This window comes from Phaenicophaeus curvirostris, chromosome 6, assembly GCF_032191515.1.
Source record: "Phaenicophaeus curvirostris isolate KB17595 chromosome 6, BPBGC_Pcur_1.0, whole genome shotgun sequence".
In the NCBI taxonomy this organism is placed as follows: Eukaryota; Metazoa; Chordata; class Aves; order Cuculiformes; family Cuculidae; genus Phaenicophaeus; species Phaenicophaeus curvirostris.
The window spans coordinates 45,396,938-45,423,507 of NC_091397.1; the positions used below are offsets into that span (position 1 = coordinate 45,396,938).

The window sequence follows — 26,570 nt, forward strand, 5'->3', positions numbered from 1 at the left end:
GAAGGGAATGAAGAATCAAAGAAGCAACTGCTCAGGAGGTTTAACTGGACTAAGAAAACCTAAATTATGTGTTTTAAAGAATTGTGAAGACCACAGTGAGGCAGGCTGTCCACCTGCAGCCCATGGAGAATCCCAAGCCAGAGCAGGTGGATGTGCCCAAAGAAGACTGTGACCCCGTGGGAAGTTCATGCTGGACTAGACTCCTGGCAGCACCTGTGACCCTGTTGAGAGAGGACCCCATGCTGGAGCAAGTTTGCTGTCAGGACTTGTGACCTCATGCTGGAGCAGTCTGTTCCTGAAGGACTGCGCCCCATGGAAAGGGCCTACACTAGAGTAGCTTGTGAAGAACTGCAGCCTGTGGCAATGACTTATGCTGGAGAAGTTCGTTGAGGACTGTCTCCCATGGGAGAGACTCCATGCTGGAGCCAGGGAAGAGTGTCAGGAAGGAGTAGCAGAGACACCATGTGATGCACTGATGACAACCACCATTCCCTGACCACCTGCACCACTCACAGGGCAGGAAGTAGAGGAATTGGGAGTAAAGTTAAGCACAGGAAGAAGGTGAGGGATGGAGGAAAAGGTGTTTTAAGATTTACTTTTGGTTTCTCTTTACCCTACACGGATTCAATTAGCAATGATTTCCCCAAGTCAAGCCTGTTTTTTTGTCTGTAATGGCAATCACTGACTGATTGCTCTGTCCTTACCTCAATGCACAAGTCCTTGTCATATTTTTCTCTTGTCCACCTGAGGAGGCAGCAATAGAGTAGCTTGGTGGGCACCTGGTGTCCAGCCATGGTCAACCCACCACGGGAAGATAATATACAAGTGCCATAGAAATAAATACAATGTAAAAAAGGTACCTAAATAACCTGCTTATTGCATTCCTTAAATGGAATAAAGCTATTTCTGTACTGATAATTTAATGGCTAGTTATTGTGATGAACAGAACTAACAGTTCTAGCTAGTCAAGGAAGAAAAAAAAAAGGTAAAAATGGCTGTATTGTATTCTCTATTATTCTCCTCTCTCTCAAAAAAACCCCGTTTTAGAAATCAAATAGTCCCCATAATTACAGTAGAAAGCAACACAGTTTAAAGATGTTCACACCCTATTCGTAGCACATGAAAGTCACAGAAACTCTCCATGCCTCAGCTACTCAGAAATATAATCCTCACCCAGGTGGGGTAAACTATCACAATTTCCAGAAGTGGCAGCGTAGAACTCCTACTCTGATCATAAACCTTCAAGCTGACCTTTAAAAAAGCAGTAATTAAAGCAAACATTGTCACAGCCCCTCATGTCTTCCAACTACTCATGGCTAACACAGAAAATTCAATTCCACAGCATCCTGAATAGAATTTTTCTGAGGTTTCTCATGCCCACACCACCCCCAGCATTCCTCGTACCCTTCCATGGAGAGCCACACATTACAGTTTAGTACACCGTATGTCTCTACACTATACTAACATGACAGAAAATGTTTATTCTACTAACAGACAGAAACTTGATACTTACGAATATAAAGTCAGTTTATCCAAATCATTGTGCATATTGAAGGCATATACTTCTCCCAAATGAAAAAGCTTTTCCAATGCCTCATAAATAAATATGATGCATATAAGCGCTGCAAAAGCTTCCTCGGTAAATCGAGTGATGTAACAAACAAGGCTGCTGGCATCTGTGGCTACAAGCACTATGCAAAAGAATGCAGTCCACAGACCAATGCTAGTCCGCAGGGAGAGGTAGGAAAGATCATAATCCCTATGTGAAGAAAGAAACAAAATTATTAACTGAGCTAGAAGTGTCTTATACTCTAATCTATTTGAAAACAAGTATTGAGGCCAAGCTCTGTAAGTATTCACCACTTTTCTCACCCTTAATGTTAGTTCTGAAAGAAGCAGAAACTTTTCTGTCTCATCTTCCATGAAAGCAAAGCAACACCGCAAGGTGTTTCTAAGACTGAGGGTGCAACTACCTAGCCTGGGAAGCATCATGAGCATGATCTTACCAGAACTACCTAGATGGTTTCTCCTACTGGGTAGATCAATCCCTGTTTACCCCTGCAGAATCAAAGCAAAAATCTCCACACAGTCAGAACATAAACCTTTCATTTACATCCTAGCCACTTCTTATCGCCGATTCTCTCATTAAGGCTCACCAGTGCCCGCAGCTTTGCCAAACTGCATCCATCTCAGTCTCTTGCTGCTGCATTTACATCTTCAACGACACCCACTTTTTCCATGCATCTACTTTCAAGCACAGCTATTCTAACAGGCTAGAAAGCTAGAAAAAGTATTAAGTGGATACAAACTTCGCTTACCTGCAAAATTTAAATAATATTTTTTCAAATACTAGAACTGGTCCGGTACTCCCCAAAATAGTAAGAGGTTGCCCAGCAAAGAGAGAGTAGGCAATCCCAGTTAGTGAGGCTCCAAAGAGAGACTCTATTGCACTCTGTTTGGGGGAAAAGAAACTGTTGTAACTACGCTGCCTTCCAGATTAGTGTTTAGCATCACATTTGCATAAATACAATTTTAAGATGTATTAACTTAGAAATAAGACAAGATGTAAAAACACTGCAATTAATATCGATGCTTGAGACAATAGTAACTTAAGACAGTTTTGCAGTAACAATATCACGGACAAAAGAGCTTGAAAAATTCATTCTTGAGAAACATAAAGCCATCAAAATCAAAAGAACAAGTTACTAGTCCTGCTAGCTATGGAGAAAAATATACCAACAATTACTACAAATTAAAAAGGAAAAAATTACTCAGCATGTAGTTTACATAAAGAATTAACTGTCTCTGTAAATAAAACATATATATTGCAACATACCTGTAGCAAAACATGATATGATATGCCATATCAAACCTGAATCAACCAACCAAGCATTACAAAAGAAAACTGACAAGTGGAGGTGCAGGGGAAAATACTGAACAATACTGGTTTACGTATACATGACACCGAAAGCAGATGAGCAGTAAACCAATGTCCCACCTGGTAATGCATTTCTGTTAACTGAAGTAAGAGATCTACTTCAGTTTTTGAATTAAATGTTTCACTATAACATTTTCTGCCAAAAAAAAAAAAGCTACAATGCACCTCAAAAGAGAGGGGCAAGACTTTTTAGATTCTAAAATTGTACTAAAGTTACTTGAAAACAGTTAACTATACCATTTACTACTATTAGAAGTCATGGATTAGAGAGTAATAAAGGGTTCCGAGTGGAATTGCCAAGTGTTTGCTATTTTGCAAGTATGCAAACCTAACAAAACAATACTTATGCAAACTTCAGCTGCAATTGAGGAAAATGTCTAAAAATGGGCAAAATGGCTTTCTGAACTGGGGTTGTTAAATATGAAAACATGAGTCCTTTATTCATTACATTATAATATATATATACACACATATAACCCCAGACTCTTGTTCTATTACCTTTGAACTAGTGATTTTTTTTTAGTCAATGCATTAACCTTGGGGCTATCAAGGTGGCAGGGACAGGAGTACTGTGGAGGTGATGACCTCTGGGAATGTGAGGAAAGGTTTCAAACACAAACTGTGTACCTTACAGTGTCAGCTACTGTGCTTGAACATTTGTGTGCAGTAACTAAACTTTATATTCAATGGTGCACACCAAGTTATCTGAAGGCAGGAACAAACCCACAAACAATTCCAGATAGCTAAAAGAAAGAAGGTGTTTAAGAATCAAGCCTAAGGAGCATATTCTCATAATTATATATGACGCACATTCAAAATTTACAAACATTGACAACCATTCCTAAATTTAGAGTGGCAAAAGCAGTGCACAAAAAGAGATATAATTGATTTCTGTATTTGCTACCAGCTTGATGTGTTACATCAACACACAAAAATCTGAGTCAACAGCATTACTTGGAAGAGATAAAACAGTAAACTTAATTTTAACATAGTACAAGCTTAGAAACTTTAAGTATCAAGAAGAATTTTATAGCATCATAAGCTTTACCAGAATCTTAAAATTTGTAAAGGACATGTCTGAACACATTGTTCCCTCCCCCAAAAGAGCAGAGACTTGTTTCTTTGTGGTAGATTTAAAAACAGAAAATACATTCCAAACTAGTTTACTCAAAAGCCAATTGACACAAACACTACATTATTAACACTGCAGATGTTAAGTACTCTTTCTGCATTCCAAAATCCAAAGTGCAATGGTATTTTGGTTAAAAAGGAGCTGGTGTTATCTACTGCTCAATGTAACATTACCGTATTTTTTATATATGTGTTTTATATTCAAGTCCTTAACAAGGAAGAGTATTTTCTGCTCATAAACCTTAGCCACTTTCTTTCATCGTTAACAACATATCGTTAGTGAAAGCATATACATATCCTCTCAATTACTTAAATACACAATCGGCTGCTACCCGTACACTGCAGGCATGATCATCCTTGTAGGCCTACTACTCAAGGCCAGCACATGTTCTTGGCTATCCACCTTGAGCCTCTGACTTTGCCTAAAGTAGGCCTATTGGGATGGTGCACCTTTACTGCTATTCATTCGTTTTAAGTAGCCAAAAAGAAGGCTATGCAAGCCCTTTCTCAATTCATGAAGCCATTCATCCAATAAGGCAGGATAAACATTTTTTACCTCCACTGTGCATCTTCTCCTGTTCACATGGGTTCCCCACATTTTCCACAGCAATTACCTTTTGGGGAAGATCTGCTTTGGGGCAGGCTAATCATGTGCTGTGGGTAAATTCTTCAAATACAAGTATAAATAAATGAGACAAATGCACACAGTGACTTGCCTCTGAAGGTCTAAAAGCCTGGCCACTACCATTCTTTGTACTCACTATTCTGCTTTGTGTAGCTTCTCCCAGGAGCCCTCCAAAAGTGATTACAGGAGACATACAGGCACAGTATAGGAAAAGAATCGAGGCCAGGCACTGCAGGCTTAATGCATCCTTGAAGTCACTCAAGAAAAAAGGTGCTTTCCTTTTGATGTCAAGTATCAAACCACCAAAAAGCCTAAATAGGTGAGATGAAACTCGTCAAACTGTACACTAAAGGATTCTAGCTAGTTCAAAACTATGGGCTACACATGACTGCCAGTGCCTATTACCAGCACGAATTAGTTATTTCATAATCCAGATTACAGCATAACAGTTTAAAATGTAAATGAGAATCTTATCCATTCTGATTCAGTATTCCAAATATAAGCAATCAGATTATACACATTTTTAAAAGCTGGCTAGGTATTTTTGTATATGGGCTAGATACTGAAAAAATATTTTGCGAATTATTTTATCTAAATAAATGTTTTAAGACAAATCTGTCTTGTGATATTCGAAACAAGGAATAGATGAAATATGCTAAACCTCAGCCAAGACTACTGCATTGATACAATTCAACATTACTACTCTAATCAGTAGTTGCACGTAGGATTCTCTACAAACGTATGGTTGAGGTCTACCCTTTCTAACAGTGTTTTCATTTGGAGTATATAGATATTCTACAAATGAAAACACAAACATACATAAGAGTCAGTTCAACAGGGTAAGTTATTAGCAAGAAATTAAAAAGCTTTTGTCACTTTCAAAAAAAATTCAGGAGTCCAAAATACTAGGGATAATTTACACCTACAAATTATGTCATTTAGACATAATTCTGTGGGCAGAAATGAACTTCTCAACTCCACATATTGTCCACAAGAAGGCAAAAAGTAAGTACAACGGTAAAAACAAACACAGATACTGTAAAGTCCTTCTAGCAAAAGTATGAGAAAGATGCATTTCATTTCAAAGTGCATAATATGTGGGACAACATTGTACATCTTTTCCAGAATTTCTCAGTTGATTTAGTCTCTTCTCTTGCATGTGATATTAAGTGTTAACTGTAACCAGATATTTCCAGCATTGGACTTTTTTGGCAAGTACTTCAGAATTAACAGAGAACAACAATGCAACTTGACTGAAAGAAATTCCTTCAATTTTAATTTAGATCTTAAAGTAACCTAACCAAAACCTAACTAAAACTGAAGTATTTTTTGCCACTTAGTATTCCTTGTTGCTCCATTTCGCACATGTTTAATGAAACAGATTTGCATTAGTGAAATTTTTAGTACCTAGCCCAATACTGAAAATTGTATATTCCTGCTACAATCATGATAATCGCATGCTTGTGACAATCAAAAATTAAACCCCAAGTCTTAGAATTCAGTTAGTTAAATTAGACAGCATCTTATACAAAATCCTTTGCAAATGTGTTGAGAAACATTGCCACAGGCTTGAAAATGCTTTAAGCAGATTGGTATTTATAGGCAAGAATCCAACACTTGAAAAGGAAAAAGGATGCACTCTGACACTTATATCATGATTTCTTTATGTTGAAATGTGATCAATAAAAATTGTGAATATTTATCACTTTTATTTCCTTACAGTAGCCAGTATTTAGGGAAGTGAACACACCTTCCAGTTCTCTCAAGTTCAGGTCCAGCATGATGGCCTTCTTGTTTGAGAGTCTCTCCAGTAGGAGTAGATCCATTTGGAAATTTAGGTACTTTCCTTTTTTCCTATAGAAAAAAAGAAAGGAAAAAAAAAATCATACTTTGAGACTGCCTTTACAATAAAAACTGTAATTTAAAGATAGCGTGCAGAGACTCTATGCCTTCCAAACCTTTTTCATATTCCCAGCTTGTGAGCAGTCCTCCATTTGCCAAATTCATCTTTTGTTGAGTACAGACGACTAGAACTGTACAACAATCCCAAAAAGATCTTATTAGTACCTGGAACAACAGTATTAATCTTCCCTCTTTCTACAAGAAGTATGTCCCTGAGACACGATGAAACATAGCCTACCTTTTCAAGACACAGCAGAGGTTCAACCATGAGGCCTAGAAATCTTTAGATTTTTTTCTGTCAGTTATTTCCAGAGCAGAGTTCTCTAGCTTCTAATAGAAACTGACCTCACTTTATGACACACAGTATTTAGTTGCATTTTGAATGAGAAGTCATTCCAGTATAAATGAGAAGTCAATCACTCAATAAGCAAGCTGCTCATCAGCTCCTCAAATTTCTCAGCCCAGCTTGCCTTCCAAATACCTTGAGCGCTACTTATTTGTAAGGGTTAAGTGGTAGCTTCAGGCTATTCATGGATGAAGTGCACTGCCATCATCTCCTCTGTTTCACTGAATCAAGAGCAAAGTCTCTCCCCCAACTTTTGATCTCCTGGTGGCAGAAACTCCCCTCTCAGTTGTAAAGAAGGATAAAGGGGAGACATCTGTCTCCTTCTAAGAGGGACGGCCTCCCTTCCACCCATGCTCTCTTTCTAAGCACAACTCGGCAATGTGACCCATTTTTATCTCATAAACATTCTGTGAACATTATACAGTAGCCAATATATGTTAAAACATTTTAATCAATGTTGTAAAATACAAGTTTTCATAAGAATGACAGTATTTTTGCTGATCACTGTTAGATTACTAGTTATATTTATAACATGAACTCACATACAATTTTGTACCAGTTCTCCTAGATTTCACATGAACTCATTTCAGTATTACAAAAGGAAAGACAGTAAATACAATTTACTTAACAGCAAAGCATTAAGCTGATCTAAAACTTCTTTTTAGCTCAAACGGGCAATCTACTTTTTCTTCCAAATGGATGTGGGGGTTTTGCTTATACTAATTCAAGTTTATACTCTGTACACAATTAACTTGCATTGGGAAGTGGCATTTTTGATGTAAATATCATGGGAGTTCTCTACTGGACTTTTTTTTTTCCCTATTACCTGAGAAGGAACACTTTTTGGTGGCTCAATTCGTATAGATGGATCCCATTCTCCCGGAGGCAGGACTGTCACTTGGTCTAAAAATTCATCAATTCCAGACAACAAATCATTTCGATCTTTTGCTTTATAGGCAACATCATGAAAAACCTACAAGAAGAAAAGTACTCAGTGTTAATTTTCAGGGTTGGGGTTTTTTTTTGGAGGGGGTAGTAGGTGGTGTGGGGTGCATCTGTTGTTGGGTTTTGTTTGTTTTGAAGAGGAAATGGCTACAAGGAACACTTCATTATTTTTAAAAAGGCACAGGACATTTTTGAAGGTCCTCAAAAGACAGGCTTTTGCTTTATTTGCATACTTTTGCATTAGCAGCTACCAGTATGTACAGTCCTACAGAACACAAAATAAGTCAGTCGTATCTCTGAACTCAAAAGGAATATTGAGTTCATTTATAAAATTAACAAGTTCATCTTCAATATTCAGTAAAGCAAGTTCATGTATTATCATCATCATCATCCGGGGGGTCTCTTCCAACCTGGTTATTCTATGATTCTATGATCCCAGGGAAGCTGCAGGTGCCCCATCCCTGGAAGTGTTCAAGGCCAGGTTAGACTGGGCCTTGGGCTGTCTGATCCAGCGGAAGGTGTTCCTGCCCATGGAAGGTGGGGGTTGGAACTGGATGATCTTTTTAGGTCCCTTCCAACCCAAACTATTCTGTGATTCTATGATTATTGCCCTGAATAATTCTGCCCTACCAGCCACTGCGTTACTGTGTTAAATCAGGACAAGAGTACCTTAAAAACTTCAAAACAAAACACAAGTTTTTATTAAGAATAAGAACTTCATTTGTACACCTCTAGCTTGTTTAATTTTAAACGAATTCTGTAAAAGCACATGAAAGCAACCCTCCTAGCACTCAAACAAAAAAAAAAAACAACCCACCCCACATTGTTTTACAGACCACTGCAACAGAAACTCTGAATTTACAAACAGTTAGTATTTAAACAAAACATCCCCTGAATCGCAGGCTGCATTTTACACAGAGACAAAAAAAAAAAAAAAAAAATGCTAATTTTGCTTTAAAAACACCTGTTTGCAGAAGATCCTAAATGGCTTCTGTACACCTTGAAGCCTGAACTGTTTCTCCCCAAAGATCTGACCATTAAGTCTTCTAAGATATTTTAAGCCTACTTAGGTCTTTTGAGACCACTAAATAATTTTATTTTTTCTATTTCAATGATCCACGGTATTCCTAAAAACGATCCCACCTGAAAAATCAGAAGCTGCATCCAAAGCTTTTAACATTCAGTTCTGGCATTGAACGTACACTGTTTTCACAGACTAGCTACCCAACTGTAAAACGTCTAACCTCTGGTTTACACTACCAAACCTTACACTGTTCTAGATAAAGAAATATTAGAATTACTGCCAGGTAATCACAATAATTACCACCAATTCAGTAGGTGGCGCTCAATACAAAGTCAGAATTAAAACTTTATCCTGATTTTGCTCAGTAAGATGACAATAGTCTTAAAAGGTCTTGAATCCCCTGTGCTCTTCAAAACCATTCACCAAGGCTGTATGCGTATGACTTCAAGTGCCTAGAAAAATTCTGATTTTTATTATTTGACTTCACTTTGGTAAAAAATAAAACCATGATGACACAAATCACACACATTCTTAAACTTACTGTCCTGAAACTCAGTTTGCTGTGTCCTTTCCAACATCGTGATTTATATCAGACACATTTCTATTTAATAGCAGAGCAAAGCTAAACTATTTTTTTCAGAAATACATTTAGGATTTCTTGAAGTAAGGCAAGGGGAAAAAGTTAAATTACCATTATCTAGCTTGCTAACACAAGAAGTAAGTTTACAGTTCTTCATTTAACCATTTTGGACGGTTTTTTTTTCCTTTAACCTTTTACTCCAGAACATATTTATTGAAAAGAGTTGGTAAATACATTATTCTAGATTTCTTTAACTATAAGCGTTTAAAATACATCACTCACATCATCTGTCATAAGTGTTGCTATTGATCTTCCAATTTCATGGTACTGTGGAGCTTTTCCTGCTGGTCCCAACAACAAAAACAAAAACCTATGGAGAAAGCAATCAAGATGAATATGGCTGACCCATTTGAATATACTCAGAAGGTTATTTCAAGCTAACGTTTAAAGAAAATTTAGTCATGAAGTAAAAATAATTTCTTCACCATTTCACATCTCAAGACTATGTAAAGATTGGCCTTAAAGTCATTACTGGAAAGAACTCTAATTCTGAATCAAAATTACTCCAAAATCTTCCTAATTAAGCCTCATTTTCCAACTACTTATATTATTGTAAATGTAGCAGAAATCCACAGGCTAGAACTCACTGAGTACTTCCACAGGATTATAAGCCTTTCTGACAATCTCACTGGCAAAGACCCCTTAACGAGAGGGTAGAAGCTTTATGACCTGTTCTAGTTCCCCTGCTGACCAACTCTTCACCACTCACTTGCAGTGACTGAGTACGCCACACAGTGGATGCACAGACTTCAAGCAACACACTGGACGTACTCATGTAAGCATAACCTTGTCCTATGTCAGTGGAAAGGAAGGGAACTGGCATTCTGAACACTTAAGAGGTAAAAGCGACAATTTGGGAAGGGAATCCAAGCTAGAGATGGGTCACAGCATGTGTTAGCAGCCTCCATTTCCAATAACAATAATAGTTATCACTCATCTTTTAAAGAACAAAACAAAACAAACTTGACCAGAACTAGTATCATATAATTCAAAAGGATACAAACCAAAGAGTGAATCTCGGTAATTCTTTCAATAACCTTCTTCCTACACTCCATGAAAAACGAAGTCCTTAAGCACAACACATTTGAAAAAAGTGCCTCCTTTCACCTCACAGTACAAAAAGCTCAATGGTATTTTTCCTTTTCAAGCCGACCACCCTAACTGAAACTGAGACTATGTCTTCAGAATCAAGTACACTATTCCAAATCTGCAGGTCTACACCATTCTGAAAAATTAAGGACAGGGTAATTTTATCTATATCAATATAATAATATGGATGCAGAATTTCTGTAATTTCCCAAGGAACATTATGATCCCTAACATCAACTACTCTCCGAAAATTCTCACATCTATTGCTAAGAACACTGCCAAGCTTGGAAGACTTTTCTTTGCCTTTCATTAGAATATATAAGCTGAAAATTGCAAAGATAAACAGGCACTTTCATCACTTTTAAAACATTAAAAAAAACACCAAAAAACATAAATGTACAAATTTATCCAAAGACCACAGAACATCCCAATACAACAATGTGCACAGAAAATGAAGTGTCCTCCATGATGACTGATGAAATGACCTGCTATCTGCTTCATGGGACCTGCATTTTGACATTCTGATCATCTATGGTGAATACACTCACAGTATACTGGCAAGACTCATTCTGTCAGGGGTGGGTGCATCAGGCTGGATAGCATATTGCAGACTAAAACCAATGTCATGTATTAGCTGCACATCAGTTACCCCATTGTCAATCATGTATATTCAGGATAATAATCAGGAAAGTTGTTTTCCTATGACCCAAGTTATTCATATATGGAGCATATTTTTCAAAGAGTACAGCTTCAGATGACACAGACTTTTGGATCTAGTATTCTTTCCCACTGTCACACTGTGTTGTGCTGAACAGAATCGTAACAATCTTCATGCCCATCTTTAAAATGGCAACACAAGCTTGGAAGACTTGTTGCTTTTACTCCAGGTAAGCCATCAGCTTTAACTTCTGCACTTGCTTAAGACAGCATGATTATATATATTTAAAGCATTCAAAGCATCTTATGGTGGATCTTATTCCTTGGAATTTTGCAGCAAATCACTGGTGTTAGGGTAAACAAAAGATTTCTTGAGCTTAAAATACTATGTATAGAAATTTACAATTATTTGAGATCTTAAATATCATTATTGTATAAGCAAAGTCAGACCTTCCAGGCATTTATTTACCGTGTAGGAACCGGAACCTCTGTGAGACCCGAAAGAAGCACAGCAGGGGAGAGCCTCACAAAAGCAATAATAGGTCTTTCTAAAAAATCTACTTCTCCCACTAACACATTTGATGCTTCTGCTCCTGAAGGAATTTTCCTCATGAAGTTCATATCAACCTATTCATACAAAGATGAAACAAGTGTTTATTCCCTTACATTTGTGAGCAGAAATTCTATAACATAAGTTTGTCAGTATTTACTAGACATTTATGCTACAAATAATAATATAAGCAAATCAAATATTCCACAGTACAGAAAAGACAAACACGTATAAACTGTCAGCCAGCCAACTAATACACTAGTTTCTAGAAGTTAGAATTACTACCACCTACTATGTACTAGAAGACTCCCAACTGTATAATCACCTTTCTAATATTACTTATCATGACAAACATTCCATGATAGGACATAACTTGACAAAATCTATGCACAATTAACTAAGGAGAGTTCATGTAATTATGTATTGTTTCTAGAATACAATTGGTTTTTTCACAGCTGTGTTTTTCAAATACATCATAATTTTGAAAAATAATTTGTATGTTTATGTTTATATTCATAAGGAATATAATGGCTGAAAATCTTAACTTTCATTTCTGTACATAATTACAGAAGAGTGTTAGTGGTACAGCACATGAACTCTGCGTTCATATACATAGACAGACACACAAGCACCAGTTACACTGCTATCTAGAGAACTTACAGATGGCCTCTTGAGTCCCACACCAAGTGTGCCACAACTACAATGCCAGGAGGCTGACTCCTGCCCAACAGGAGACAAGGCAGGTGTACAGAAGGACAGGCCAAGTAAAAAAACAAAAACTGTGACAGAGGAGTGGGAATAAAAGGCACCTGCCACGATTAGATGAGAACTACAGGGTACATTAGCTTTCCTTAAATATAATTATTTAACTTGGCAAATCAATTTTCTTAGCGTTTCACAATACAGATAACACTACAGATTTTATAACAAAAGCAATAACAGAACTTGCCCAGTAAATTTAAATTATGAAAGAAATACAAGGGATTTAAAGTATTACGTAAGATTTCCTTCAGAAAGTTATATATACGCTCCTAATGACTGAGATGCACAATAATTCTTGTAAATTCATGTAATGCAAATCCCCTTTAAAGGCCCTCTTTGGAAAAAAAATCCAAACCAACCCCCAAAAAAACACACAAAAAACAAACTCTGAAAGGCCATGCTAGAAAAAATGTTTCAACACCATCCATAAAACTCTTCAAACGTGTCTGTATAGCAGTTCAGAAAATATCTCCCTTTGCACAAGAAAGTTCAGCAGCTGCACTCTTTAGGTTACCAAAATACTGAAAAGATCAAATGAAACAGCAAGTTTAGTTCCACTGCGAAGAGTTTCAAAACGTGACACATTTAGCCTATGCCATATTATGACATTTGTACATACACGTCATAGTGCACATGTGTACTCTCCTACACGTGTACATGTGTGTCTTAGTTGTAACTAAGAGGGCAGTTAAAACCACCATATATTTTGTTATGTAGTTATTTTGTGCTAAACAAAGTTATTTAAGATTATTTACCTTACTAAAATCAACCGTGCTGTTTTCTCTGCTTCCTCCTGTCCCAGTACCTTTAACGTCTCCACTTTTCCCAGTGTCTAAATTTCCAGGTGCTGACTGTGGAGACGCTAATAACCCTAAAATAAAACAAAGGAGCGAAGTTCAAAACAATGTATTAAGTGAACAGAGTATACCAAAGCTTAATGTGGCAGCTTGCTTAAAGCAAATGTGCAAGTTATTCAGTAAGTGTGCCCTACATTAGTATCATAAATGCAACATTAACAAGTCACTGTGTTGTTGAAAAAATGACATCATTTAAGAAAAACAAAATTAAATATTGCCCAAATGATGGCCATTTGCAGAACAGTCACCAGAAAGGAAAACAAGAGCTACTTTAATTGTAAAAATATACGAAGTGTCGATGTTTTAACTGTAAGCACTCTAGTAATTGCTGATAACATCTTCACTATATTTAGAAATCCTCAAACACCAAAAGCAAACACCTCTGCTATCTCGTAAGCCTCAGCCTCGGCTAGCCTCAGGCTACAATTACAAGGAATGATACCCTGACAGTAAACTAAACTTGTAAAGGCAAACAGTGTACTACATGAAGCCTAGACAACTTGCAAACCATGATTTCAATCAACAGACCAGAACTCCAACTACTGATCTGACCTGATGTTAATATATGAAATGGTCCAACACATTACCGTAAGAGGCATGTACAATACAGTTATTCCAGCTAAAGGTAGAAATTCCCTCTAACATCTGCACTAGGACATTGTTTTACATAGCTTTACAGTACTAGCAACACCAGACTGCAGATTCAATGAAGGGTACAGAAGCCAAGTCACCTAGTTGTTCACACACACTGAATTCCATTTTGCACCACAGTTATTTCTACCTGACTATCATTTAAAAGCTCGTCTAGGCATGCATTACCAAGCCCAAATCCTGCCTTTTGAATTACAGAGCTTTTACTTGTTGAGCTTAACATGCTGTAGAAGCGTGTTTGGCCTTGCTTCTCTACACTAGAGTTTTCTGATGTGGTGATAAACGTGCTTTCACATGCTTTCAAAACTACATCTAGACAGAAATTGAAATCTAAACATCGCATTACATGCAGAAAGTTTGTATTTAAGTCAAATGTCACTCTAGTTAAGACAAAACTAAGTTCCCCCTGGCTACCTTTTGGCTATTGTTCTATTGTAACTACTACTGCATATATACTTGCATCATTCCATGTTTATAATTCAGCAATTTGACATTTTTTTAGCATTTCAAATGACAACTGAATTCTCTTTATTTGATCCCCAAATTTATTTCAAAAAAACTTTCAAAAGAGCCATCATATCATTGGAAAACATGCAGATCCAAGCCTCTGCCATTCATTTTCATTCTTATTGCTCACAGTGGTGTATGTAGCTTCTCCTGAAGCAAAACCAAATGAAGTTAACCTGCTATTTCTTCTGTGAATCCTAACATGCACAGGTAATTAGCTAACACTATAAAAACTATGTTTAGTTAGTTATTAAAAAAAAAAAAAATCACATTCTACCCTTCTTCTCCAAGATGTACACATTATTCACAAGAATAACTAACAACAACCAACCATCTGTGAAATCAGCTGTTCAAACTATTTAACTGCACAAGACTTGATGTGAAGTGTTTGTAGGACTAGAAAGAGAGCAGAAATATTAAACAGTTGCTGCAGAAGATGACCATAATATAAAAGTTCATACATATAAACTTCTTTCACCACCGCCCCCACGTAGCAAAAAAGGTAACTGGAGATGTGTATGACTGATGAAAGATGAGCAATAACACTCACTTTTCAACATGTGAGCAAGAGCAAGCAGAGACTACAACAGAAAGTGGAGAGATAATCAGGGAGAAAGATAGAGAATAAGGATTCTACGTGTTAGCATAAGCAAGTTTATTATTTCAGTAATGAGGTGCTACTGATTCTTCTAAAAAGTCTGCTTTCAAAATTTCTCCAAGCAGTCATCATTAAGGTCCACAAGTTTTGGCACCAATACAGGAATATTTGGCTGATCTGAACCACGTGTGAATGGTTTTCCTTTCTGTTGCTCTTGCAGCAGGACAGACTGCTGCACTTACATGAGAATACTGCTTACAGGTTTTCAGACTGGAGCAAGCAGCATTTTCATATAACACTGCATTTCTTTATGCACACTGATGAATCCGATATTTGCAGAGAAATTCAGAATTAAAAAAAATATCACCGCTAATAGCGGACCTTTACTCAAATACCAACACTAATAAAAACTTATTTCTTTCTTTTCTCCGGTTCAGTAGATACTAACTGTGAGGCTACTGCTAACAGGAAGAGTACTTAGCTTTCTCAGACTGTGAGACAGAGAAGCACATCTAGCTTTACCAAGCTATCAAGAGAACCGCTCAAAATACATAGTACTTTTCTTGATGTTATATATATACTTGCCTCCTTCAAAACACAAAGTAGATTGAGTCTTGAGTAAGTCTGGATTAAAATCTTGCAAGATCACTCAAGTTAAAGTACTTAAAACTACACCTTCACTTAAGATCAAGTGAGTTTTCTGGCCAGCTACACTTATTTTAATAATGTGACCACAAAAGTCTATACGGGCATTACCTACTGGAAAAAGAAAGCAAGAAGAATATAGACATCTGTCTCACATCTCCACTTCTGCTTATAAAAAACCCCTCACACTATATTGGAGGAAATAAAAATGAATTTTTAAAATAAATTCCAATACAGCCTTAATGTGAAAAAAACAGTAGAATGCAAATCCTTTCTGAATTATTATTCACAATAATTACAGTTAAAGTAAAGCTGTCATAAATAATATTTTACTCAATTTTAAAGTACTTTTATCTGTGAACTAAAAGTCTGATTTGCTGTTGTCCACAGATATTAACAAAGCTAGTGAACTAATGTGTTCATCTTTAGCTGTGATGCAGCTCTCTTCCTACCTCTGCCTATGGAATTCATCATTCAATAGTTTCAAAGACAGGAAGACAAAGTCTGTTCTTCAACTGATTAAAGAAAATGTTAAAGATAACTCCTTGTCTGGTGGACTTACTACGAATTGATGATTGGCTGGTAGAAATCAAGCAGTAGACTGGAAGTGTGCCCTTCCTCCCTCCTTTTACAGTAATTCATATTAAGTTCAGTAACCTTCCCGCTATTTATAAAGACTGAAAAATAAAATCTGAACAGCAGAAGGTCAAGGACAGACAAATACTAAACAGAAGCAAGCTGTCTATTAGAAAATAAAAACAGTTCCTAATTCTCAAAGGAGGCAAACTCAACTCAACCATACAGACATGGAAAAAGTATTCAGGCTGCACTAGTCTGAATTTCTAGAGAAGTATTACAGAATATAATCTATAGTGCAATGAATCAAGATGATTTTTTTTTTTAATTAGTACAAGGAAGATGACTTCCTCTTCAGGATTTCCGTCTGAGTATTTCTTCCAAGACAAAGATTAGACCAGTTGCAGCCCTGAATTCATAGTCTGAGAATGTCTTCAAAGGAATCTAAGGAACATGTGCCTTTCTGTGGTCAGATGATTTCTTGACTTAAAAAGGGGGAAAACCCATAAAATAAAATGTCTTCCACCATTATTGGTGTTCATCTTTCTCTGGAAGGACTTTTGTTTATGAATTAACTGTGAAATCATTCCTTTCAATTTTTCCTTTATGAGAAACATCCCCTTGAGGCACAAATGCAATCTGAACATGACTTGGAGATTCTAGTGGAAAGCTTTATTAGTGATGATAATAATAGCATCAAGTACTTGATCTTCATTTGTTTGCCTTCTCTGGGGTTCTAAGGAGCTTGGGCTTGGCATGCTGTCATTCCTGCCAGATAAGTAGAAAAATACAAACTGGAAAACCAATTAGAGCCTTTATTTCACTTGTTTTTTAATACCTTTGAAAGATCACCCATGAGAGAGAATGATCTTCATGTGAATTCTCTGAATTTACCATAAAGAAGTCAGAGAAAGTTTTTTGCTTGCTTTTCTGAATTTAAGTACTCCAACTCAAGATCACAGCCTAGAAAACAGTTTGCTCTTTTCTTTTCAGTGACTCGGCTGCAAATGTTAAAATGCACATATCCATAGCCACTTCTCTGTCGGCATATTTTCACTCCTATATGTAACAGTGCGCTCAAAATTATTAGACAAGTGAGGAAGGAAACCAAGAAAAGACTCGCTGATGAAAAAAACTGGAATTAAATCAGCTTCCTCATCCAGGCATAAAGCAGACATCTTACAAGACAGATTTTGGCACAACACATTTTGGGGGGGGGGGTGCGCAGGAAGAGCCTCAAAGGCTAAAAAGAAAGATGATCCCCTTACAAACATGATCCATCTACAAGGATTCTAAAGTCTCTAAATAAGTGATATTTTGCAAAAGTAAAGCATGTATAACGGTTTGTATACAGAATGCATGAGTTATAAAACATATAGTAAAAATGATGAAAAAAAAATCAGAACTTTTCATTCCTTCTTTCAACTTACCTATACATCTACCTTTTTACATGTAAAGATCAACAGCTTTGCAAGACAACACATTAATAAATTGCTGAGCTCTGACCTATGCTTACAAATGCTTAACTATCTTATTTTGCATATCAAACACAACAAAATCATAATCAAGTGTCAGATTCTGAAGCAGTGCATTAATGGACAGCCACCTGGAAACAGCTGTAAGTGAACTTAACCTGCCAGTTCCATCATAAACTACTACTGGTTTTAACAGCCTTGGTTTTCAGAAGCACAAAAGCAAAAATAAAACTGCTTAAAGACTTCAACTAAACTACAAACACCACTGATTACTGCATCTTTCCTAATTATTTCCATAATTATCTCTAATACTTCACCACGCCTTCAGCTACAGCTATCTCAGGATACCAAACACTGGTTTAAAACACTGGTTCAACCACTGATGAAAACAAAAAAGCAAAACCTGACATGGGCTGAAGGTGAGTGAAAGGAAAAGGCCACCATTTTTTTGACATTTTGCTTATATGTTATATTTTAAAACCACATTCCTTTTTAATTATACAAATGAAGGTTAATTAAAGAATTTTTTGCTGGTTTTAGTTAAAAGCTAAAAAGTTAAAAATACCAAACAAGAAAACAGTCACAACTGAGAAGAAACAAAACATGCAGGCAAAGGTAACAGCTATCATATTCTTCTGTGCCCAAGTTATGTGCCAAAACCATCGCAGTGCAAGTGATCCAGATGCAGAGAGCATCACACATGGACAGCTTAAATTTTAATAGTTGCCTGGTTTTCTGTCAATATTTTCCTCTGTCTTCTTTTCCTGGCTTTCCTGCATTTCTAAGTCCTCCTCAGGTGGGTGGATTATTACTGAAGGGATATCACCACTGGCAGACGACACCAGCAATTCCTTGCCCTGAAGTGGACTTGGCTGGGCACTTGTGGTTGGCAGGTGGCTGCAGGTAGGACTGGATGGTGGTGTGTTTTGAGGGGTAGTTACAGGGGTAGCACACCTTGAGGTTGCCGGGGTTCCAGCTCTTGAAGAAGGAAGGAGGTAATTGAGAAGAACTGACAAACGATTTTCTCCTCTCAGGGAAATATTTGAGGCAGAGAGACCTGTTCGCAAAGAGTGACGGGAGGCTGAAAGGCCTTCCCCTGAGATAAAACAAATGAAACACCATGAGGTTTACAACAGGGATATACTAAAAAAACCACAGACACAAATATGCATTAACAATTTACACAGTAAATTGCAAGCTTTACGGGCCAGAAGCGTCATACTCATGCAAGTAAGATGAGATAAGAACAAATCTGATTTCATACATTAGAACTCAGAAACTACTGAGGAGTACTAATTAGAAAACCAAAGACATGTCAGAGAAGATATTATCTTAAAGTGAGTGAGATTTGTTAATATAACAACAACAAACTGTATCTATTTAAACTGACTCTTAAATTTTCCTATAAGAATTCATTATTCTAAATTGCACAATGGCTACCTTTAACACCGTCCAAAATACATCAAGAAAATCATTACCAGTCAGAACAGTACAAGATTTCAGTTAACTGCATCTATTACGCACAAAGAATTGGTACTTCTCAAAATTAATATACTTAAAAAATGAATGATCAAACATATCTAAGTATGTCAAATGCATGTCCTCCTATAAAAGTCTCCTTTTAGTAATAAGTTTCCTAGCCAGCTGTAGAATCAATATATAGTTCTGAAGATGGCATGAGGATAAGATACATAGTCCCTTTTCCATTTCTTCTTGGTGTGACTACCAAATATCCCCATTCACCTAAAACCAAAAACACTCTCCAAAATCCACTTTTACTGTTCTTGCCTTATCTAGTTGCAGTGTCTTAGTGTTTTCATATAAAGAGAACACAGTCTTCTCATGGTTCCCTCAGATTTCAGTTCTTCCTTAAGCACGAAGACACTGCCTGTCCTCATAACAGCATTTCCATCAGAAGGTTTAGCAATACCATTTCTCCCGTTTACCACAAACATTTTTGTCAGTCTCCTCATGAACAGTACTTATTACTTTTCCTGCAATCCCTGAAATCAATAACCTTGTTTTCACATACTATACCATCAAATAAGAAAACAGTGAACTAGACACATTTAGTCTCACATTTATACTAGGCACTACAAAGACTATTACATTGAACAAACCTAGAATCATTTACAAGGAGGCACACAAAGTACGCCTAGGAAAAGGTAACACACACTTCACCCCACCACTAACAATGGAAGATCCTACAGATACAAGCTTGATTTAAATTATGAATGAAAGCCTCACATATCAACTATTAAAACTGTAGTGCAGTAAAGATAAGAGGACCAGTAAAGGAAACTGGATGACTTAGTCTAAATTAATCACAATGGTAGTAACTAGACTTCTGTCAGTATACTTGATAAATCCTGAACATGAGATGTCCCAAGGAGCCTAAAAAGTATTATGGCAAGATTAATTATTATAAGAGGATAACCATAGGATTATAAAGAAAAATTAAATCAGTATATGCTGGCAAAGAGTTCATGTTACACTGGTTTCGTATTTAAGCATATATTCCATATTCTACTGTAGGAATAGTACGCACTGGAAAACGGAAGTGATACATAAGTAACTGACAAGGAAGAGACCTCAAATACAAAATTCTCAGAATTACAAGTGCAGATACAGGCATACAAGGATGGGTATATAAAACAGGTTTATATGTGAAATTTTCACACTTGGTAAACCAAACAGGAAACTCTGAAGTTACAGAAGAAATTACATTCTTACATAAATGAACTTTGTTTTGCTTTCATTATAAAAAAATTAATTTGTGAAACTATCAAAGAAAATATTTACGCTTGCATCACATATTCCCTAGCTAGCAAAAACTATCAGCAAGCTCAGATATTTGCTGGAGCATGCCCCAAGTCTGGGTCAAACTGAGAATTCCCAACAAGCACTTAATTAGGTGGAACATATTCTAAGCAATGAGGCATCTTTCAAGACAGGAAAGGAACTGAAGGAGTGATTCGTGAAATCAGTACTAAGTTTTCACTAGACTAAAACACTTCAGTTGGCATTATATATGTCTTAGTTAATAAAAGGCAAAAGAAAACGAAGAAAAGAGCTGGAAAAAGAGCCCATAAGAAATACAAGAATAAAAATACGCTGCTCTGCAGTATATACTGCTGTTTAGACTTTGGACCTGGATGTCTAAAGTAAATGTATTCGTATTGCAGAATGTTTTCAGGAATTCATTGAATAAAACATGTGATATGGCCTATAAAAATACCACAAACACCCTTCTGGGGTTTGGAGTGCCCCCCCATTGGCTCCTTCCCTACAAAACTAGGTAGAAATAAACAGTGTTCTAGCTAAAAGTAATTTCTTCACCACTAGCATAGTGAACTTTTTCTAGTGATATTAATATAACACTGGATCAAAACACAGTAACTGTCAGCATCGAAGCACATCTCTAGTATAAAGACTGAATAAGCAAGTAAGATCCACCTGACAAACATACAAAGCTATGACACTACACTGAAGTTCCACAAGCATTGCACACTCCATTCAAGCATATCCTAAAAACAATCAGGATCAGTGGAGGTCTACTTCTATACTTCAAAACAATCCTGCATGCTATGTATACAGGCAGGAGTTGAATGCTTGACTGCATTCAAAAATATACAGAATTATCATCCACATCTATACAAAGCACACAGCACTATCATTAGTTCTTTGCGTATCAAGAAGATAACACTTATCTGCTATTATCAGCTGAATTTTCCTTCATCTCCCAGTGAGAACATTATTTAACAGGTTAGAACAAACTGGATGCTACAACTTATCTCACCATTTCTTTCAAGCAAGTGAGGGTCAGAATGTTTCTTGCCTATATCTGCAAAAGATCGAACCAGGGGAATCCGATTGGTGAATTTTTTCTCATTCTGATGATGGTGCCTTTTTAGAAGAGCCTCTCTCACATTCTCTCTTATGGATTCATCCAGCTGGCCAGAGGCAATCATGTTGTCCAAAACCATATCTACATAATAAAAACAAGAACAAAGAAAATTTTATATATATATGGGTATCAAATCTCTCCTTTGCCACACTCAAGGACTGTAGTTGCGCCAAATAATAATAATGAAAAAAAAATCTATTTTTAAAAACTCTTTTCTTTAGCAAAATCACCTTCAAGAATCCACCAGAAATTTTCAAAAACATCGCTAAACAAAAATATGTGAGAAGGAAAGCATAGCATGAGGATACACAAGATAGTATTTACTAGTAGCATAATTTTAAGAAATACGTTACCTAATATTTTATAATTTACTGTCATTTACTTCAACTTCCAATGGCAACCAGAAAAAGGCATCTGCGTGTCCAACAACCCTCCATTAGAGGGGAACACACAAAGACAGAAACACAATGGAGAACAGACTTCTTAAGACAGTCTTAAACCTGCTGTTGCCAATTTTGAAAGTATAAAACTACACAAAAGTGAAAGCTATGATAGCAGGCGATTACTCCCTAACTCCTCTCTCACCTTCAGATGCCTCAAGTTCCTGAGGTTCTCAATTGAACTTAATGTGATTCACGTGTTTTCGAAGAGGGAGTACAGAAGAGCTAGTTACATCATCTAAAACTAACTAATCAGCTGTCAAATATCATCAGGTTTTGAAAGGACATCTCAAAGTGCTCACACCAGGAATGAAAGCCTGCATGTCCAGGAAAATATATGCTGTGATTTCTTAGCTGCCTTTTTTTTTAACTAATAAATAACCCCAACCCCACGCAAATAAACACAAACCTACATGACTACTTTTAAAACATATTTTGCCAATCTTGACTGATGTATCGAGAACCTAACTGTCTTAGGTGCAATCGCATAGGATTTTCACAATGAAAAAAGTTATTTCTCAGAATATCTTACAAAAAAAATTACGTGCAGCAAAATCTGTCAGTACAGTGCAGCTTCCTTCTGGGATTACTGGCAACATGCAGCCTTTTGTTATATCTTCTCAAAAGGAAATCGGCCACCCTCTCCCTCCTGTTTTGAGTGAGAACCAAGAACACCTATTAGGTATTCCTGGCTCAGGGAAACAAGTGTTTGTATGCCAAGGATTGTTACCCTACATGTTTTGTAAGGGCACCTAAAATTAACTGGTAACAAATTCAGGCAATCTCTTAAGACATCCTAGTGGGACTACCTCCTATTAAGAATGCTGTTTATAAAGAATTAAGCAATAACTGTTTTCCTCATGTACTAAGATTATTGCTAAATTCAATTATTAATAATAAATTAAAAGCCAAACCATTACTTTTACAAGCCACGTATTTGAAATCAGTAAAACAGGAAGAGATTATCCATTTTCTGAGTGAATTTGGAGGATTTCAAAACAATAAAATGTGTCAGGCACTGCAGAAGTTTTTAACCTTGTCCTTCACATACACGTTGCTCAGCCCTAAGCCTAACATGATCCCCTAGAGGGCGTTCCACTATGTGGTACCTATAGCAAGAGATAGTAGGAAAATGATGTAAAACCAGTTCAGAGGCATTCAGGCTAAGCATGTGCACGTATATACACATAAATGAAAAAGTAGTATCCAAAACGACCATGTGATTAGTGAGGACACTCGGAGTAGATCAAACACATACAATATTTATTTCTGCTCACCTCTTATAAAGGTGAAAAACATACCACATGTGCAACAACCAGCTGCACTAACAGCTTCAAGTTAGTATCAGCCAAGTTATGATTAATAATTATGGTAGTAAAGTGCACAAATAAGTTCTAAAATGTTCTAGCATATATTTACATTTCTTCCGTAGAAACAAAGACAAAGCACACATTTAGGAATTAGAACATAAAGACTAATTTTGGGCCTCATCGTATAAGACATAATAAAGGAGGTCCTACTCATTCAGTGTAGATCCTTGTAAGGGAAGTTTGTATGACTGGCTCTTTACAACCAGATGAAGAAAACTGTAGTAAGCATGCACATGCCTATTTCTTCACTACAGCGTTTTCAAGAACAAAAGACATCATCAAAAACATTTCCAGTTAAAGATTAAAATTTAGAAATAAAACATTTTAAAAGAAAAAAGTTTTGCTGCAACCTGCTATCTCATCTAGTGTGTTTGCTCTCATGTCCAACATGACTGTCCCATTAAGAATACAGCTTCGCAGTTCAAATAGGCTGTGCAGAGACAGAGTTGCTACATAAGGCTTGCTCCATCGATCACCACCATCTTCAACATCCTCCTCAAATTTTAGCCACCTGAAATGCATACACATACACATATATTTCTCCTGGAAGACAGACAATTTGGCAAGCAATCACATTCTTTCCGTGACTTCTGTATAACACAGAACAGGTAATCCCACCAGCTCACACTGGCTTTCCTTCTCTCAAGACAGCCCCAATGATTGACAGTCACAACTTTTTTGTCAGGCTTTCTAACCACAATCAATCATTTCAGGTTTTGCCCATTTTGTTTCTTTTGGTTCGAACAATATCTGCCTATTCACAAGTTCTTGTGAACAGTACGACATTGTCCCTTTTTATTTGATTTGCATATCTCATTGGTAATTTAGGATTAGAAACACACTGTTCAAGCCTTCTAGGGTGCTAAGTCAGACATTTAAGAGTCAAGTAATACTAATACGTGTAACTACACATTGCTCTTGATTCTGACTCACATTATATAAACTGAACTTCTGTAAAAGCCAGCATGCAATAAGGTCATTAGAAGTACTGAAGGCCAAAGAATTTACTACAATGCATATGTAGAAGGAGCAACTTAACCAATATGGGCCAAAAATAATCATGGCATTCTGTATTGCTCATGCATGCAATCTGCCAAAAATTAATCAAATATTGCCTAAAAACAACATATGTAAATACAATGCTCCACGGCCAAACACCTGCATTTATAACTAAACACATGCTTGGCATGAATGTCAAAACAGCACCAGTAAGACTATAAGATACACCTTGAAACAATCTACTTCTAGCATACCTAGCTGTTTCTTTCCACTCATATTCTTCTCCATCCCTAAAGCAAAGTTCATCCATTTCAGTGAAGAGATCATGGGGAATGTGTTCATCATCATCTTCAGTACCCAAGATAAACTGCACTCGTTGGGATGGTGTGTCTTGAAGAAAAGAAGAAACCGAACAATTAAAAGAATTCATACTCCCATTATGCAAGAAACACCACATAACAGTTAAATCACTTGCACTCAGAAATATGCAGCATAATATCCTCTTAAAGAGGGAAGAGGAATAAAAAACACAGACATTTCTTTTAAAGAAGGCCCTTTTAAAATTTTTCATTGTTTCTGAAAACAAAACATCTGGAAATCTATTCATGTAATGTAATTAATTATTTTTAGCTCTTCTATAGATTAACAATATGAAAATAAAATAAACAACAAATATTAGTAAGTAAAAGTTAAAATACCAAAGGGCTAGGAAACAAAATAAATGATAGCATCATGACATGGGTGTTAACTGGAGGAGAAGGAAAAAACCAAAATAGGTTGACAGAAACAAAGAGCCTGACTTGTAGATTGATTGCCCTAGTAATAGTTCAAGATACTAAACACAGTGGGTACCCAGGCACTCACACTGTTAGAGCAGCAGATTTTTAAATGGCCCATTTCTGCTTGCATAGGATGGAAAAAAGTATCGTGTAGTTGGAGCACTGTACATAACTTAGCAGAGAAAAGTAGAAATTACACAGCTAAAATGCTACGGAAATATTTTAACTTCTCACAGTGTAATGTCCAGTGGAACAGGCACAGAAATAACTCGTAAAAAAATCTAACTATCTCTATTGATCAGATGTAAGTAGTGTGCTTTCCTGCTATGAGCAAAACAATGACAACGCCACATGTTTTTAGTGATGTTTTTAATACCTATACATAGACCTTGTTTGGACTCAAGGGAGAGCTTTCAAATTACCAGGGTTCAATAATGCAGTAATTGCAATGTCATCTCAAGGAAGGTCAGAAACAGAAAATCCAACTAAACTCAATTTTAAAAAACTTATTTTGTTCACTGAAACATCACTCACAGCTGCTAGATCTGAACATACAATTGTATGCCTTCTCTGCAGAGGGAAGGTCATCTTTTAGATTCAAATATAAGATCTGAATTACTAATAAACATTGTTCAGAATTGACTTCTCCTTTTGCATTGTTGTTTTGCCTTACTTCATCACACAAGAACTTAATTCTGAAATAAGTTCTTGAATACAAACAACATTTCTTATCAATAAAGACTCAAGCACATTGTTTCTGTCCCAAAACCAACACAATCCAAGAATCCTGCCATATCCTGTGTATCCAGGATAGAGAAATGACCAGAGAAGTACATTTCTATCTATTTAATACTACTTGCTGCTTCAGAACTTGTACAGCGAGACTCCACAAACTTAAGATCAAACAATAATAATCTGTATTTAGAAGAGGAAGTTTGGAAGATGAATGAAACTAAGAACCTTAGGACAAAGGTGAAAGTAGACTTGGCAAAGCATTCCCATTTCTAAACTGCTTTGTTTCAGGGAGCTGTCCCCAGTATAGTACAGGGTTCTAGTCACACAAAAGTGAACAGCATGGTATCTAGGCTTGAAGCATAACATTACGCCATAACTTTCCCATTCATTACAGTCTAGGAATAAAACCAAGTTTGAGGTCT

General features: G+C 36.6%; 1 protein-coding gene across 4 annotated transcripts in view; it reads right to left on the reverse strand.

Annotated features, from left to right (window-relative positions):
- The window catches only part of SLC4A7 (solute carrier family 4 member 7), an 89,950-nt gene that overhangs the window by 14,791 nt on the left and 48,589 nt on the right, over positions 1-26,570 (reverse strand). For 2 of the 4 annotated variants that reach the window (XM_069860062.1, XM_069860063.1), the window contains exons 4-15: positions 24,889-25,024; positions 23,986-24,146; positions 21,718-21,906; positions 13,365-13,480; positions 12,508-12,567; positions 11,767-11,924; positions 9,774-9,861; positions 7,769-7,915; positions 6,445-6,548; positions 4,831-5,005; positions 2,319-2,452; positions 1,514-1,759 (exon numbers count right to left, since the gene is read on the reverse strand). In XM_069860062.1, the coding sequence (XP_069716163.1) occupies positions 1,514-1,759; positions 2,319-2,452; positions 4,831-5,005; positions 6,445-6,548; positions 7,769-7,915; positions 9,774-9,861; positions 11,767-11,924; positions 12,508-12,567; positions 13,365-13,480; positions 21,718-21,906; positions 23,986-24,146; positions 24,889-25,024 (1,714 nt within the window). Of the gene's footprint in view, positions 1-1,513; positions 1,760-2,318; positions 2,453-4,830; positions 5,006-6,444; positions 6,549-7,768; positions 7,916-9,773; positions 9,862-11,766; positions 11,925-12,507; positions 12,568-13,364; positions 13,481-18,645; positions 19,015-21,717; positions 21,907-23,985; positions 24,147-24,888; positions 25,025-26,570 lie in introns of all 4 variants that reach the window. The other 2 variants (XM_069860065.1, XM_069860064.1) reach the window with 2 other exon arrangements.